Genomic DNA, 17,364 nt, shown 5'->3' with positions numbered 1-17,364 from the left:
TCACTCAAGGTTTAGTTGCTGGCCAGCAGGTTGAGGGAGGAAATTCTGCTGCTGTACTTTGCTCTGCTGAAACCCTACCTGGAGTGCTGTGTTCAGCTCTGGAGTCTTCAGCAAAAGAAAGTCATAGACCTATTGGAGTGAGACCAGAGGAGTGCCACAACAATGATCAGAGGGATGGACCCACTCTCCAATGATGAAAGACTGAGGGAATTGAAGTTTTTCAGCCTGGAGAAGAGAAAGATCCAAGGAGACTTTATTGTGGCCTTTCAATATTTAAAGGGGGCTTATAGGAAAGATCAGGACAAACTTTTTATCTGGGTATGTTGCAATAGGATAAGGGGTAATGGTTTTAAACTAAAAGACGGTGGATTTAAACTAGATATAAGACAAAAATTTTATGATTAAGATAGTGAAACACTGGAACAAGTTGCCAAGAGGGGTGGTACACCCCTGTAAACATTTAAGATCTGTTTGGAGGGGGCTCTGAGCAGCTTGATCTAGCTGAAGATGTCCTTGCTTATTGCAGATGAGTTGGACTTGGTGATCTTTAAAGGTCCTTTCCAAAGCAAACCATTTTGTACTGCTTTTCCATAAGATCAGCCCAGCCTTGTTAGATTCCTTAGTTACACTGTGACTTTTCTTCTGCTCCATGACAATATGTCACACCCCTGTGAAGAAGAAATATTAGTCAAAACTTAGCACAGATAGATGTGTATTTCACTGAATGGGACTCTTGCAATGTATATTCTGATTCTAAACTTTGAAAAAAAATATCCTACTGATTTACTGCAGGAGAGTATTGTTTTTAAGCAGTCACTTTATAACACATGAAATTCCCTATAACTTGGCAGGTATTGATACTGAATGGAGAAAAACTCAGTGCATGCCACGTGAAGTGTGTGTGGATGTGGGAAAAGAGTTTGGAGCAACTACAAACACCTTCTTTAAACCCCCATGTGTATCCATCTACAGATGTGGAGGTTGCTGCAATAGTGAAGGACTCCAGTGTATGAATATCAGCACAAATTACATCAGCAAGACAGTAAGTTCCCACTTTTATTACAGTCCAAGTGCTCCTTGCACAACCATGTATGATCACGTGTATTTTAAACCTTCTTATTCCTATTATGAAGAAGGAAAAAAATCAGTTCTAGAATACATACAAGTAACATCTTGAAGAGACTAGTGCCCGGAAGAAAGTGTTTAACACTTGTTTCCCCCAGACGTAATAAAAGCTATGATGCCCCATTCTTAGTTTTGAGATTCTCCATGAAATTTGGTTCTATCCTTTTTTTTCCTTTCCTTTTTTTTTTTTTTTGTCTCCTGTATGAGGCAATTGCTCTGGAAAAATATCCTTTGATTTTATTAATGGAGGCTGTTACAGGACATGTGCAGACAGGATACATGCTGCAAATAATGCCTTTTAGGAACTGAAATTTACTGTATTAAGAGATATTAGTATAATGTGCCCATATGTTTTGTTTTAATGCACCTTCCTTCAGTGTACACTCGTGTTTATTCTTCAAGTTCAGTGAAGGCTAGTGATCATACAGGAGTGTGCAGAGATTATAAATTGAGCCTGTGAGCTATCTTTAAAGGAAAAACATGCATTATGCTAAGCAGCTATATCACAGTTATCTTACAACAATATTTCTGTCAAAAATCATGTAAAATAGTAATTCTTCAAACTGCTAATTTGCATTTGCTACAGTATTTGGCAAGTTTTTTGTTGGTTGTGGGCTTTTTTGCTTTTTACCTCAACTTTCTGATACTTTGAAGAAAACTAATTTTAGTGTAAATCTTGCTTCCTTATTCAACTAGATTGATCTAGCTGAAGATGCAGCGCATATTTATAATGAAAATACACAACTACCTAGTCCTCTATAAAATTGTAGCCCATGGAAATGTTGTTCATCTCTCATGAAACTTCTTCATGCTTTGAGCCTTCTTGAGAAGGATCTTACCTTAGATGACAGTTAGGATGAAAAGAATATTGGATTCAAGACCCTTCTGAGTAATTATTTTCACTAGTGTTTTCCTTTTATGTCTTTAATTAAATGAGAACAAATGGTTAGTAACCAGGCATCTTCTGTCCTTTTGTAGACCACCATTTTTGTAGCTTTATATTTGTTGCATAAACACTGTAAGATAACTTTATGCTGCTCACCCTGCAGAAAAAATGCTTAATGGGAAATTAACTTTTCATCTGGAGGTCTTACTAGAGGGCAAGCTTTTACATTGGTTCCAGACATTAAAATCTAAATAAAGTTGATATCATCTTTCATCAAAATTTAATTAAAAAGAGCTAATCCGAGAGGTTGTTTTTATGGGGAGCAAATCATGGATTGCCAGAATGGACTAGGTCACATGTTTCCAGATTGGTTTGTGAAACACTGGTGGTCCAGAGAGAGGTCAATAGTTCTGTAGCTTGAGCTGTGTTCTTCTTTCCTAGCTGCATAACTTTATCAAGAGCAAAACCAGAACAGTATACTGGTTTGGTTTGAATACCATTTTTTCACAAAAACTGTTTCTGTAGTTGCCGAGGAGTGTTTATACAGTTGTGACTGGGACATGAGAGAATTTCTTAATTAAGATGTGGTACAAGGTGTGTGGAAATATTTGAGGGCCCATTAAGCTAATTCATAGGTGGTAGATCTTTTACTTCTCTTTTATCCCTGACAATGTTGTAGCCCAACTTTGTAAGTGATGGCTTGTGCAACAAAGGTCTAGGGGGAAGGTGGTTGGTCAGGTTTTGTGGTGTGTTTGTGTTAGGTTTTTTCCTCTGATTTTTTATTAACCAACCAGCTGTTCCTGGTTTCCTTGACGTGAGTGATTCAACAGCAGTTACAAAGGTTGCAACTACCTGGTGCAGCAGCAGCCTGTCCTTCCACTGTACTTCTTTATACCCCACATATAGGTGCTTTGTTTATAGGTTTAATGGAAGCAGTGAGCAGATGTCAAAGAGCCATCTCGTTCCTTGCTTCCTCTTGGCTGACAGGTTGGACAGTTTTTTGGCTTCTTTCAGATCATTTGATGTAAAAGTGTTTCATGGTTACAGTAATAGTCCCTCAAGGTAAAATTACTTTCCAAGCAATTTGAAATTGGATTTAGAGAACCTTTTCTCACAGAAAATGAGTTAACAGCTTGAATTTGTTTGCCATATTTGAGATGTACATGTTGTTCCTTCGCACAATTTGGAGATGCATATGCCACAAGAATTTTCAGTTGTTTAGAACTCTATCGCTTTTGCCTCTCAATGCATTCTTCTGCTTCAGACTGATGATTGTAATTGTAGGGGTACTATTAATAGTGGGAGACATATCAGTAAAACATAAAAATGTCTTTTGTTAAAATTTTAAGGGGGAGAGAGGGAAGTGATTCAATTATGGAGAGACAGAATAAGGAACATATTAAAAAGGTATGAAATGCATTATGTCAAATAAGTTGCCTTTTGTGTCACACATAAGCCTTGAAATAGAGAAGGTTTTAACAAAGCTAGATAGTGAAATAAATAACAGTGATGTACCATTTTTCAAATAGCTTGTTTATATTCTTTCCACTACAGAAATGGTTAAATTTTGAAATCAATCTTTTGTCCTTACCTTGAAAAATCTTTCTAGATACATTGTGCTCTGTTACACTGGTTACATTTTGCCAGCCGTACAGGCAATTTAGGAACTGCAAAGGTCACAAGTTATGGAAACTGAGAGTCAATCAATTTAAGTAAAACGTTCAAAAATAAACCACAGTCCATCAGAATAACATAGTATAGTTAATGTAAATCTGAGGGGGAAAAAATCATGCATGAATCCTGTCTTTGAAAAGTATCTAGAATTACAAGCTTCCCTCATTCTGCTATGAAAATAACTGTTTTGGTAATTTTGTATATTAGAAAGTGATCATATAATAAATAACCTTATATGTGGTGATCATCATATGATAGTGCTTCTGAATAAATTCATTTAGACAGTGAAGCAAAGAAAAATTTTGTATAGAAACCCACTTTTCTTTTTCCATAATGTATGGCATGAAGTCCTAGTCGAAACAAGGAACTATCAATGCAGTGAATCAAAAATATACATCTTTTTAAGGGTCAGTGATGAGGAATATATGGGAAGACTTTTTAACAGGCATTCTGATAGTACTTTTGGTCAAACATTCAGATTGCTGTTAGATTTTTTGGTATGCTTTAAGGTTAAAATCATGCTGAGCTTTAGGTTCAAGACCACACTCTGGTCCCACCCTTATTTCTCTTCTCCACTTCAGCTCTATAAATGGATAAAGGAAGAGCCCCTGCCAGTGTGGGAACTGAAAAGAGCCGCTACAGGTTGGTCTGCGGAACCACGCAGCTCTGGCCTAGAAGCTCTTGCAAGAATGGCTGAAGAAATAACAAGGTTGGGAAGAAGGGGGACTGGTGCACTTTGCATTACAGTAATTGCAGATTGTGGAGTGCCAAGTCTTGTTGAGTAGAGCTATTCAGAGACATCTTTGCCCAGTGTCCTCTTGCCAAGCTTCTAAGATGAGAAGCACAGTACAGACCATATGCACTGATCTTCATGGATTTAGAAAACTGTTGTGTAAATGAATGAATATCCAAGGAAAATATTTTTTTTTATAGTTGGACACATCATTGTAAATGTGAGCCAATTACTTATCTTTCTACTGGTCTGAAAAGTTGATTAATTATATACCTGTCTGTAGTGGGAGGCAGAAAATACAAGAAACTGTCATTTGAGTCTATGGGGTTTGCTGCCCTTTAGTTTTGGCTGATGCAGTGTAATGAAATTGTTAAGCCTAAAATACATCTTATTACAGATGTAATTTCCACAGATGAACATTTCAAGTTTGGTTAGGGTGACAGGCAGCTATAAAGTCACCTTGATAATGGTCAGTGGGAACTACAGGAAACAAATATTCTTTAAAAATAATTTTAGTAAAAGGTCCTACAACCAAAACTTTAAAAAAATCCATGTAGTACCACTGACTCTCATGGTTTTAGCACAGTTTTTACACAGGCCATTTGCTGTACGAGGCTCTTCAATTTTTTCATGACAGAGAAGACTGGAGAAAAAAACATTTATGCTCACACATAATCTTGTTAGATTGTAAACAACTCTCATGTAAGTAGTCTAATATTAAGATCATCCAGAATATTCCATTATAAACTCTACTCTCATTCTCAGACTGACCTAGATATTCTTTAACAATAGGGGGTTAAATTTTCTCTGCCAGACACCTGATTCAGCTTCATGTGTTGATTTGGCTTTAAAACTTCGTCTTGCTTTAAAACATCAACAGAAGTGATGGTTCTGCTTTTTCTTAGATCAGAGTGAGAAAGAAGTGTACATGGCTTCATCATTAAAACCAAATTTCTTTCAGATACTTCAATTTTATTTTTAACTTGAAAAAAAATCATGTTTCCTTATTTTAGGTTAAACATGATACTTGTTTGTTTCTGTTAGGAATATGTGTATTGTGATCTTTGAGACAATCTACATACTTTAAAGTGTTAAAAGACATAGGAGACTTGGATTTATTTGTAGCTAAGACACTTGGAGCAGAATAAAAATCTAATGCAGTTTTAGACCTAGGCACCTAAATTCCATCTTGTAGGAAGAATCTGTCATCCATATATACCCAACTTTATCTTGCTGGGAAGGAAGCAACCTGGCTGATCTGAAAGTAGCTGGTACAAGATGTGTGTGTGCCTGAATGCCAAAACTTTTGTGAAGGAGCCCAAAAAGAGGGAAGGGAAACCAAGCTGTGAGCTGGCTGAAAGGGAAACTAGTTGAAATGAGGGAAGGCTGGCATGGAGAAATGTCATGTTGGGCAAAGACCCAGGGAGACAAGGACTGAACACAGTACTTTGAAGAGAAATACTAGAAATAGTGAGAAAGACTGGACCACTTGCCATCTGGCTTTCTGTGACAAAATGGCCTCAGACGGGCTGAATGGCATGTGTTGTCATGAAATGGACTGGTTATGTATGACTTTCAAATGTTCTTCAGTTACATAGATCTTCCATTAGTAAGTGAGATTAACAGGATTTAACCGACTTTTGTTTATGATACTAGCTTCAGTGGAAGAGGTTAGGACAGAGCTTTGACTGTGATTTTGTGTGCTGTAAGGGTTGTGGTTTTTTGTATATAATACTCTATATACTCTTTATACAATCATGTATTGCTTCAGCTGCTGGTTTCTACTGGTTTCTAGAAAATGCAGTGTGGGTAACACAAAGATACAGGACAGCATGGACAAGTCAAGTCTCATGTTTTTTTTTTTAAGTTTGGAGTATCTGCCTCCGGATCTAGCAATACTTGTTTAATGTACTCCAATTTGCTGTTTAATGTGCTATAATTATTGGCATTTTTCTTAAAACTTCAGCAATAAAATCTCTCCACTTTGAAAAAAATGCCCTTAATCCCTGCTCCTGTCAGATCAGGTGTTCTTCTGGGGACTGAATCATTTTGCTTGGAAGACACCTTTAAGGTCATCAAGTCCAACCATCAACTCAACACTGCTAGATCACTGCTAAATGGTGTCATTTAGCATGACATACACATCTTTAAAATAATTCCAGGGATGGTGACTCCATCACTTCCCTGGGCAGCCTGTTTCAGTGCCTTGCTTTCTGTGATGATTATTTTTTTTGTTTTAATATCCAACCTAAACTGCCTCTGGCACAGCTTGATGCTATTTCCTGTTGTATTATTTCTTGTTACTTGGGAGATCAGACTGACCCCCACCTTGCTACCTCCTCTTAAGGTAGTTGTAAAAAGACAGGTAGTTGTAGATTCTTTGCAGTCTCTTTTTGTTAGAAAATGTCCTCTTCCTATTGAAGTTCTTACTGTGGGAAGTTCTTGCAATGGGGAAGGAGAAAGTCAAAGGCTCTAAGAATACTGGAAAAGCAATCCTTTACTGAATGAGAGATCAGACAGATATAGAAGCCATCTGATGTTCAACAAGAGTACTCATTTGGGCAGTGTGGCTACCAGCAATAGCATCCACAACCAGAAATGTTGCCAGAAAAGAAAGGAGTTAAAAACCAGCCCCATATACAGATGTTATGGTGCATTTCTCTATTTCTATGAGATTGTCTCATAGAATTGAGATTGTCTTTAGATTTGATCGTATTTTAAAATACCGGAGATTATAAAAAATCAATTATTCCTACCACAAGCAATTAGCTTGTAAAAAGGCAACAATTCTGAGGATAAAAACACATCTTCTGTAACAGACTATTTTTCAAGAATTTATTTCCTGTGAAATCTCTTTTTCGTGTATTTTCATTACGAGGAGAGAAGAATAAATAGCTCCTTTTTCAATATGCATCAGAATATGGTATCCTAACAGCATGTGGAGATGACAGAAGTGTAGAAAGAACAAATCAATAATTCCAGACCTGCTATTTCACTTCCATCGTTTCTATTAATGAAAATAGTTCTGGTTTATATTCATTTTCAAAATGCTAATTCACGTATCACCTCAGGCACTTTCCAAGAATGAAGGCTAGAAATGCAATACCAAATATAATATAACTTGTAACATAAATAGTTTATGTTTTATTGGGTTTTGTGTTTCCCTTTTTTTACTTTACGTATAAACATTCGCTATTAAGATAAATGTAGATTAAGGTAATTTATGTTCATCATTTCCACTCACAATTAGTACATCTCATGTGTTTTAGTGAAACTTCTCTCAGTATACTCCTGAAGCTGAACAGGAGGCCGGTTGGTCTGACAGGGACCTCACCTCTCTTAGGTAGTTTGCAATTGTAGCAATGGTCCCAACCTCCTGCTTCCAGCAGCCTGGAGTCTGCTGTGCTTTGCAGCTTGGCAAACCGATGTGCGCCAAAACTGGAGTGTGCTTGCAATTTGATTCATGTAAAGAACCATGCTTATCTTCAGTTTCTAAATTGTACCTGGTCTTGGATAGTGGGCTTTTACTTCAGCTTTGGGGGAAAAAAAAATCATGCCATCATAAGAGTTTTTAAAGGTTATAAAGTCCCAAGAAAATGTAGGAGTATCTAGGAATATTGTTAAATATATTTGGAAAAGTGACTAAACGTATAAAAGGCAACATTGTGGACTTTGACCTCAAAGTATTGGGTCTGACTGACATTTCAGGAGACTATTGAGATTTGAATCTTGCAGTGAAACTTTATTAATTTGGTAAAGTAGATGTCCTGAATGGAATAACTACATGAGTTTCACTGTTTGTCTGTTATCACCTGTTCAGTTTTTTTCCACAAGGTATCACTGAAGTTGTCCTCTTACACCAGCTGAACTACACTTAGGACATACATTATTATTTTATTAATAGTGGACTTTGCTTAATATCTTGTAAAGCATTAATAGTTCAAGATGTATTCTGGACAGCAGCCATATAATTTGCATTGATACAAATACTGGAAAATCAAAACTATAGTATGCGGCAGCTCAAAACTTGTTCATCTAAAAACATTTTGATCTCAGTCCAATATATTGCTGTCTTTCACAAGGCTTGTAATTCTGCAACTGATGTATTGGGTTGTGGCTTAAACTTTTTTTAACATTATTCTTATTTTCCTACTTCCTGATGTACCTTCCAAATGTTACAGTTTAGATGTTTTAAAAGGCTGCCAATTTGAAGTGATTTCCTCAAGAAAAATGAGTTCTTTGTAAATTTTCTTCTTTTTGTGTCAGTTTAAATGTTACAGTAAGCTAACAGGCATGGAATAGGGTTTAACATTTAAAATGTCATTCTGTAGCTACCGTATTCATTCTGCACTTAACAATTATTTAGCAGTATAATTAAATGTGCCACTGAGTTATGATAGAGAACATCAACTCAAACTTGTAATTCCTTAGAGCTTTTTTTATATGCCCTTATATTATTTTTACTTGTAGTATTACTGATCTATAAAAGAAGTCCTTTGTTTTGTTTTCCCATTTATAGTTGTTTGAGATCACAGTGCCTCTCTCCCATGGCCCCAAACCTGTAACGGTCAGTTTTGCCAATCACACGTCCTGCCGATGCATGTCAAAGTTGGATGTTTACAGACAAGTTCATTCCATCATAAGACGTTCCTTACCAGCAACTCCAACTCAGTAAGTATCAGACTTGTATCTTAAATTGTACTCTGTTTATACAGCATGTCAAGACACTGAACTGAGTTAGAAAATTGTGACTTACATTTAGAAATTTAGTGATGAGGTGAGGAGCAGAGGGGCCTTCAATATACATAATTTGAATCAAGTCTCTAAGATGACATTTTTTCCCTGTGGCTCATAGGTAGGCACTTACAGAGCTGATAAGCATACTGGTTTGGATGTATGTTGTACACATTAAGTATTTCCCCCTCTTGTGCATTATCTGTCCTGACAGTGACAGGTAACAATTTAGTATGCCGACTTTTTGTTATTATTTTAATTAGTTGAGTTGGCAATGATTTGGAAAGAGTTAGTAAAATTTTCTGCAAAGTGTTTTTTAACTCTCAGTCAGCCTTCTTGAACTTTACTAAAATGTTGCAGTAAGTAATTTTAACATTTCAGCCAGATTCCCTGGTAATTTTCTGTACTAGCAAACAGTAGAATTTGTGAAGACGCAGCTCTATTTTCTTTTGCTGGGTATCTCCAACCCTGATGCTGAAATACATAGTGTTTTCTTTAGGTTCTGGTCACTTGGGGTTTGTATCAACATTGTCTTCTCATGCTTGGCGTTTTCTTCATACTTTCACTCTGACTTCTTCTGTGGTTAGTTTGAAATGCTCCCAGCTGGAGCCAGGCTGCTCCAGGTGTGAGCTTTTTTTGAAACTAGAATACAATAATGTATCTGTAAATTATCTGTGCTGTTTCTCATGGAGGCAGGCAAAAGGACATATGTGCCAAGTAAGGGAGCAAGTGTGAAATCATTAGAATGAAATCAGGAAATGCTTGCTTGATAAAACATGAGGCAATGCAGAGTGATGTCAAACTACAACTGTCTTTACAAGCAAAGAGTTGTTTAATGTGGTGAAGGGGAGTGGTGTACTTGTATGGTGATCACGGAAGAATGGCCCAGCACTTGCATTTTTGAGTGCATGAGTAATGGTGCTCAGGCAAATAAGAAGTGCTTAAAATTGTAAATGTATGTGCTGCCTTAATAGGTGAGGATTGTAGAAATACTACAGAAACAGTAAGTGACACAGTCTGGATACATGAAGTTAGGCATGACTTGTTAAAAGTTATAGTATCACTTGTCATGATAAAGAAATTGCAGTCAAGGAAGATGATATAATATGTTAAATGAATATTCCATCTATGGTGTACCTGCTTGCTTAGTTCAGTCATTCTTTTAAAAGGCACCAGCTGCTCTTAAGATTTTTTGCTTTCTTTGGTACCACTACCTTGGCTGCAAATCTCTTGGAGGTAAAGAGCACTTAACTGTTCCATTGTTTATTGTATTTCATTTTTGACATCAAAAGGTGTCATTGCTGAAGTCCAAATCTCTCAATTCAAGAAAGCTGTCCAAAATTTGAGTGGCTGATGAGAATGAGACAGTTAATGGTACATAACCTCCATGTAAGGTAGAAAGGAATCTGATAAGATTATTTCATTTCATTCTTTGAGATTACACTTTCTCTTTACAACTTTCATTCAGAAACTATTATTAACTGTCTTTTGACATATATGTATGTTTGGAAATCTTTTTATACATCCAAAAACAACATGAAAATTTATGCCTGTTACCACCTGTGCAATATTTGGCATGTAAATATCTTTTATACTGGTCTATTTTCTATATGAAGCATACATTCAAGGGTTAGATCTGTTTCCAAACTACATTAGGAAAGTACAAATATCAGCTTCTAGAAGTCAGAGCTAAAACTTCAGTACATGGTTAAAAATTCTTGTAGTGAGGAGAACCTTAATTAGTAATGGATTTGATAGGAGTTAGAAAATGAGATCAGGAATGAGGTGAAGCTCTTAGAAAGGTTTTTGTAATGGAGCAAAGCAAAAGCTATCAGCACCTAAATTTGTTCTTCTTTTTTTTCTTGAGTTCTTATGATAAATCAGCAGTATATTTCATTCCTCAGGTGTCATGTGGCAAACAAGACCTGTCCAAAAAATCATGTTTGGAATAACCAAATTTGCAGATGTTTGTCACAGCATGATTTTGGTTTCTCTTCTCACCTTGGAGATTCTGGTAAGCAGTTTTGCTTGAAGAATGCACTTCCATGGTTTGATTTTCCTAAAGGAGACATTAAAAGCATGAAAATTAAATAGTTGAATGGTTTTCTTTATCAGTAACATTACTGATTGTTTCTTGTCTTTTGATGTATGCTTGCTCTTAAAACATCTGAAAAGCTATGGATTTGCTGTAATTTCTTCACTTGAAAATAGGTGAAGAGTAGACACAAAATTCTGATAATTGTGCAACTTCTTTGCTGCATTTTAGACACATCTGAAGGATTCCATATTTGTGGACCAAACAAAGAGCTGGATGAAGAAACCTGTCAATGTGTCTGCAAAGGAGGCTTGCGGCCCTCAAGCTGTGGACCTCACAAAGAATTAGACAGATCCTCATGTCAGTGCATGTGCAAAAACAAACTCCTCCCTGCTTCCTGTGGGCCCAACAAGGAATTTGATGAAGCTAAGTGCCAGTGTGTGTGCAAAAAGACCTGTCCTAAACATCAGCCACTAAATCCTGCAAAATGTATCTGTGAATGTATAGAGTCTCCTAATAAATGCTTCTTAAAGGGAAAGAGGTTCCACCACCAGACATGCAGGTAAAAACTCAGTCTTTAGCCTTTTCGTGTTTATGGTATAAAAAATTGGGTTGTGTCTTGTTGAACAAATGCTTTGTAATCTTAAGTAAAGACCCTGTCTTCAATTCAGTTTCCCTTCTATGACTTTTACCATCTCTAAGAGAAAACTTCTAGGCAGAATGAATATTTGAAATCATGTTTAGTTTCCTGTACCCTTATTACTACTTCAAGTGATATATTTTTTGTCATTGATGAAATGAGCTGCACATTTAAGCTCTGTGGGTTTTTATGCTGTTTAAAATCTCACTTTATTTTTCCCCAAGAGCTGAAGTAGCTCAATTGAAATAACTCAAATATTCCTAATTAGATTTCAGGGGTTAGTTATTAATCTTCAATTCCTCATTTTTTTTCATGATCCATCACATTACTCACACGGAATCACAAAATGGTAGGGATTGGAAGGAACCCCTAATGATGATCCAGTCCAACCCCACTACTAGAGCAGGATCATAGAGTAAATCACTCATCTGATACTAAGGATTTATGAGTGCATAGCTCTGGGTGACTTCTGTGAAAAGTAGGCATATATAACTGTAAACCAGACCACCCACATTCATCATTTAAAATGGAATTTGGTCAGGAAGAAAACTCCGTAATTACTTTATATATCACAGGAGCTTTTCCTTCCACTACTTCTACAGCTATAGCAGTAGTAGTCTATATATAATAATATAAATTACTTCAGGTTCTGAAAAACGAGCAATATTATTTCTGCTTTGTATAATTCGTAAGGAACATTTTCCTGTGAAGTGAATTTGTTAAAATAGAAACAGTGCCATTTGGAGCAGCAAGATGACTTTTAATTGTATGGAAAATATTTCTGTTTTGGTAATGACAAATAACAACTCCAGAAGTGTTCAGGCACTGGAAATAGAAAATAGCAAATGGAGACATTTAAATGTTTGTAGTAATTAGTTGCTTATGGAAAGTAAACACTTATTTTTTTTAATGTAACCTATATTTATGGCAGGTAATTGCATTGCCATTAGTTTCTCTTAAATAAAGAAAAAATGTCCAATATTAGAAATGACATGTATGTTGAAGTCTCTAAAATAGAGAGAAAGATTAATAATAATTTGTATTGCCTGTTTTCTTATGTTTGGTCTTTGGGTGGAACAGAAGAGCTATGAGAACCATAAGAAATTATTTCTTCTGTATGATTCAATTATTTCAACTTCATGTTTCCAGAGTGAAAAAAACCTAACCTGATGACTTGAGCTTTATCACATTACAGAGCCTTAACTAGTACTACTCCAGTGTGCAGTTCCAGCAGTGCTACCCTAGAAATCATGTGTATTTCAAAAGAACAGTCACAGCTGGAAAGGTCAGGCATTTAAAAAGCTGAGAAATGCCATATTAAGTATCTGATGCCACCTCAATTGATAAAAAGACTTAATATCTGAAAGAGAGAATTGAGCCCAGCTTTTCTGTGTGATATGGTAGTTAAATACAGATCACTTTCTTACTTCCAAGGACAGTGTTATACAGGATGCTTCTAGCTGTTTCTAAGTAGTTCATCTTTCTTTGGAGAAAAAGATTTGTCTGTGGTGTTACTCTGTAGCTCTACAACCAGTAACAGGTTTCTTACATTCTGTGTCTGTCTGCCACAAACCTTCTCAAAAAAGGAGTAAAAAACCTGCAACACCCCGGTTTTGAAAGAAAGATACCTTACTCTTATGAGACCACGTAAACGGAGGCAAGACTCTGCAGCTTTGTGCAAGGTGCTCGATACCTAGACATGAACAGACTCTTGTGGCCACGTCCTAGACAGCTCCCTGAACAGAGAAGCAAGCCCTGTAGGTTCTGGGATTGAATCACCAAAGTTTTTATGCACTGTATCTAAAATACCTCTAACTCTGATGATTTACCCTGCTCCAGAGGAAAACGATACAAAGTCATTTGCAAAGCACAGGACAGGAAGAAAGAAGCAAATAAGATAGAAAACAAACACCATAAAGCATACTGGCTTTTATGGTGATCATGCTATTACCAGCACTGAAAGTGGCATTTCTACTTCAATTTCATCCACAGAGTTGTTAACCTACCCAAAATTACAAACCTGGGCATTCAGTAGCAAAAATTTGCACTGACCATAAAGAGAAAGCTGACACTGACTTGCCCAGCACTATATATACTGACTGAACATCCATCTTCCCTCCAACTTGCTCAGATTGTCTTCATCGAAACAGACATCTGTCACATGAAAACACTCTGTAAACAACATTCAGCCCAAATCTTTTGAAAGACCTGGTCTATTGTTCAGCAGAGTTTCCTAAGGAAACCACATTTATGTAGTTACAATGCCTCCATTGCTATTCACCCTGTGCTATCACCTCAAAAATTTATTTTGGTCAGTTTTGGCAGGGCCTGATAACCAGGCACCTCAGCTGCAAAGTATTTTAGAGGAGCAGAGGGGGTTTCTTGCTCTGTTGAAACCTCCCAAATAAGGATAAGACTGCAGTAACCTGACCTTGACTGCTGCTAGACATAAACTCACAAGGGAGTGATGCTCTATAATAGTGCTTTCAACTGTAACTTAAGTTGAAGTTCACAGTTCACAAGGAGATATAAATCCCAAACAAAGTGAACTCCACATATTTAATAATTATGTGACTGCTTTTAATTTTGTACAAATAAGAGTTTGACTTTGTCTTTTTCTTATCTTTCTTTTATTTCATTTTGTGATACTTCAATACATGAAACAGTCTAACTTCTATGGCAGCGACAGGGAAAAGCCAAGTGAATTTAGTGTTTCATCCATTGCACTCTTTTTCCCAGAACAGACCTCCTCCTGTTTGCCCATTTGCTCAGAGCATGAGATCCTTTGGCATTGTTACCTTTTACAGTGATTTCCAAACCTTATTGTGCAGAAGATCAGTAGGACTTTGAGAGATTCCCATGGGGTATTACAGTGATCTCAAATATCTGTATTAAGTGTCACAAAATAATGTTACTCCTTTAATTACAGAGAACACACTGGGGAACTAATCTATGATTAATGACATTGAAAACACTGAACAAGATGTGGCTAGTTAATAAATGTCATGTTTGCAGTCTTCCTCATTCCATGTTCACTGTTTGAACTAGCTGGTGTGAATTAATGTAACTGTAATCTAGACCTCACCTTGTAAACAAATCATTGCAGAGTAGTTACTTTGTATCCCAAAATAGCAGAGGACATATTAACTTATTACTGACTGACTTGTAACAATAATAAGGGTAGCCACAAGCTTGAAATAGGAATGAATCAGGGAAGAGGATAGCGACATTGCCTTAATACAGTGTACTGTGCTGTCCTTGACGTATGAGGTATGGTAATAAATCATCATATCAGTGTTTCACAAGCAAGCACACATTATTTAAATGCAAGTTTTAAGTAAAAGCATGTTGAAATGCAAAACATATACTTTTGTCTCTTGACTCCTTGCCAGTGTCTGAAAAAAAAACCACCCAGACTTGTACTTTGTCTCCATTATACACCAGAAAGTATTTAGCATTGTTATTGTAAGGTTATTTTAGGTCAAGTTCTTGTTTTAATAGAAAAATAAAATAGGAAAAGGAAGAGTTCAGGGACAATCACAGATATTATCTTTGTAGAAGTTCTATTTTTCAGTCAGCAATCTTTGAAGAAAAATCCTACTGCTTCTTAGGTAGATGTGGCTTGCAGTTTAGTAGTCTGTTAAACTTAGTTTATTCCAAAAGGGACTATTTCTTTTCTCTTTCTTTAAGATTTATCATAAACATGCAGTCTCTGATCTTACTCAAAAGTGCACATAGGTGCAATATGAAGTGTAGGTACACTCCCACTGGCCTCAGAGAGTGGCTATAGGAGTTTGCAACTAGAAAGGAAGTATGTTCTCATTTTCAAGATCAGAGTCACAGTGTAACATGAGTAGACAAATCTCTCTCAGGCTTATTGCATTAGTGAATAAGGTTACAAAGTCCTGGGTAAGAAGATGGTAGATTTGATTGTCACATGATTCTGGATTGCCACCTCAAACTGACAGCGTTCAGTAGGTCATAGCAAGCTAATTTGAGTACAGAAAGATATTACTGTGTTGTCAAAATTAAAGCTAAAAAATGCTAAGTAAGACTACAACCAGGCAGTATGTTAAAAATATTAACGAGTAGCTGTTGCATTGGAAGAAGTTCTCTTCAATAGCATTCAGTATTCTTTCACTGTCTTTTGTGAAGAACAGTCCAGTTAAAACTATTTGCAAGAACATAAACAGAAGTTTGGAGGAACGAAATACCCCATAAAGAAATGGCAATCAAAATGCACAGAGATTTCTATGCCAAGGTAATATAAATGATCATGTTATATTAATGGCCACTTGTTTCATTTCTTTAGTTGTTACAGACCGCCATGTACAGTTCGAACGAAACGCTGTGACGCTGGATTTTACTTCAGTGAAGAAGTGTGCCGCTGTGTACCCACATACTGGAAAAGACCACATGTGAATTAGTGAAGAGAGCACTACTTGCTATTTTGGGGTATATTTTCCCATTAGAACAACAACAACAAAAAAAAGAACAACAGAAACTGTGCTAATATTTGGAATTAAATGTTCACCAGAGACCCTGTGGGGCTTTCAGAGACAGACTCCTTGTGCTTTTCTCAAGATGTGGAAAGCAAATGTAGAAAATAACTGAGGTTCATGTTTTGTAAAGAACTCAATAAGGACTTATTTTCTGCCAATGACCAAACAGCCTAGGTTCTCCTTCATGTGATTTTTTTTGTTTTTAAGAGATAATGACTATATAATTTATTTCCACTAAAACTATTGTGCAGCATTTCTGTTTATAGCAGTAACAATTGTTAAAGCTCACTGTGATCAATATTTTTATATCATGCAAAGTATGTTTAAAATAAAATGGAAATTGTATTATATAATGGTGAGAATGTTTAATCCTCTGCCTGAAGAAAGGAACTACAATTCAACATTAGTGAGGTTCTTAAAAGGATGAAAGGCAATCAAGAGAAAGCACTTATGAAAGGAAAATTACTGACATTTTCTCATACCTGTTGTATATGTTATTTGAAATAGAAAGAGCTGTACATACTGTCTCATGACCCAGTGATATTTCTGTCTCTAGAACAAAATTAGCAAACTAAATAGAATTAATAACTAATTAAAACACTGGAGATCCTGTACATTGCCCAAGGATAAGGACTGTGTTTAAGGGCCACCAGCAAGTATTCACATTCCAATATTTTCACTTTCTTTTATTTCTGTTTAGCACTACTAAAGAGTAATATAAAATATCTATTGAAGGTTATCAGTATGAAAGTGGAAATGCCAACTATGCTTTTTATTTAGTATTACATGCTATACTGTAAAATTTACAACTAAATAATTCAGAATACTTTGATGCACTTTACTCTTTCATATAGTCAATCAGATATTTTGATCAACAATGTATGCGTGTGCAAAGGAGAAAAAAAACACTTATTCCAGTGGGAACACAAAAGGACTTCTACCAGTCTGGTATGGAATGACATTATTTCTACATTAAAAATCATCAATGACTTCTCTTTATTAAAGAGAATGCAAAATCAAAGATCTGCAACTCTA

General features: G+C 36.2%; 1 protein-coding gene across 1 annotated transcript in view; it reads left to right on the top strand.

The window, feature by feature from the left end:
* Nucleotides 1–17,012, top strand: part of VEGFC (vascular endothelial growth factor C) — a 75,985-nt gene extending 58,973 nt beyond the window's left edge. Inside the window, exons 3-7 of the mRNA XM_009896351.2 lie at nucleotides 852–1,042; nucleotides 8,938–9,089; nucleotides 11,057–11,166; nucleotides 11,419–11,749; nucleotides 16,140–17,012. Coding sequence (XP_009894653.2) covers nucleotides 852–1,042; nucleotides 8,938–9,089; nucleotides 11,057–11,166; nucleotides 11,419–11,749; nucleotides 16,140–16,254 — 899 coding nt within the window. The 3' untranslated portion in view covers nucleotides 16,255–17,012. The remainder of the gene's footprint in view (nucleotides 1–851; nucleotides 1,043–8,937; nucleotides 9,090–11,056; nucleotides 11,167–11,418; nucleotides 11,750–16,139) is intronic.
* The last annotated feature ends 352 nt before the right edge of the window (nucleotides 17,013–17,364 follow it).

Source organism: Dryobates pubescens, chromosome 1 (assembly GCF_014839835.1).
Source record: "Dryobates pubescens isolate bDryPub1 chromosome 1, bDryPub1.pri, whole genome shotgun sequence".
NCBI lineage: Eukaryota > Metazoa > Chordata > Aves > Piciformes > Picidae > Dryobates > Dryobates pubescens.
This window is presented reverse-complemented; position numbering and strand designations above follow the sequence as displayed.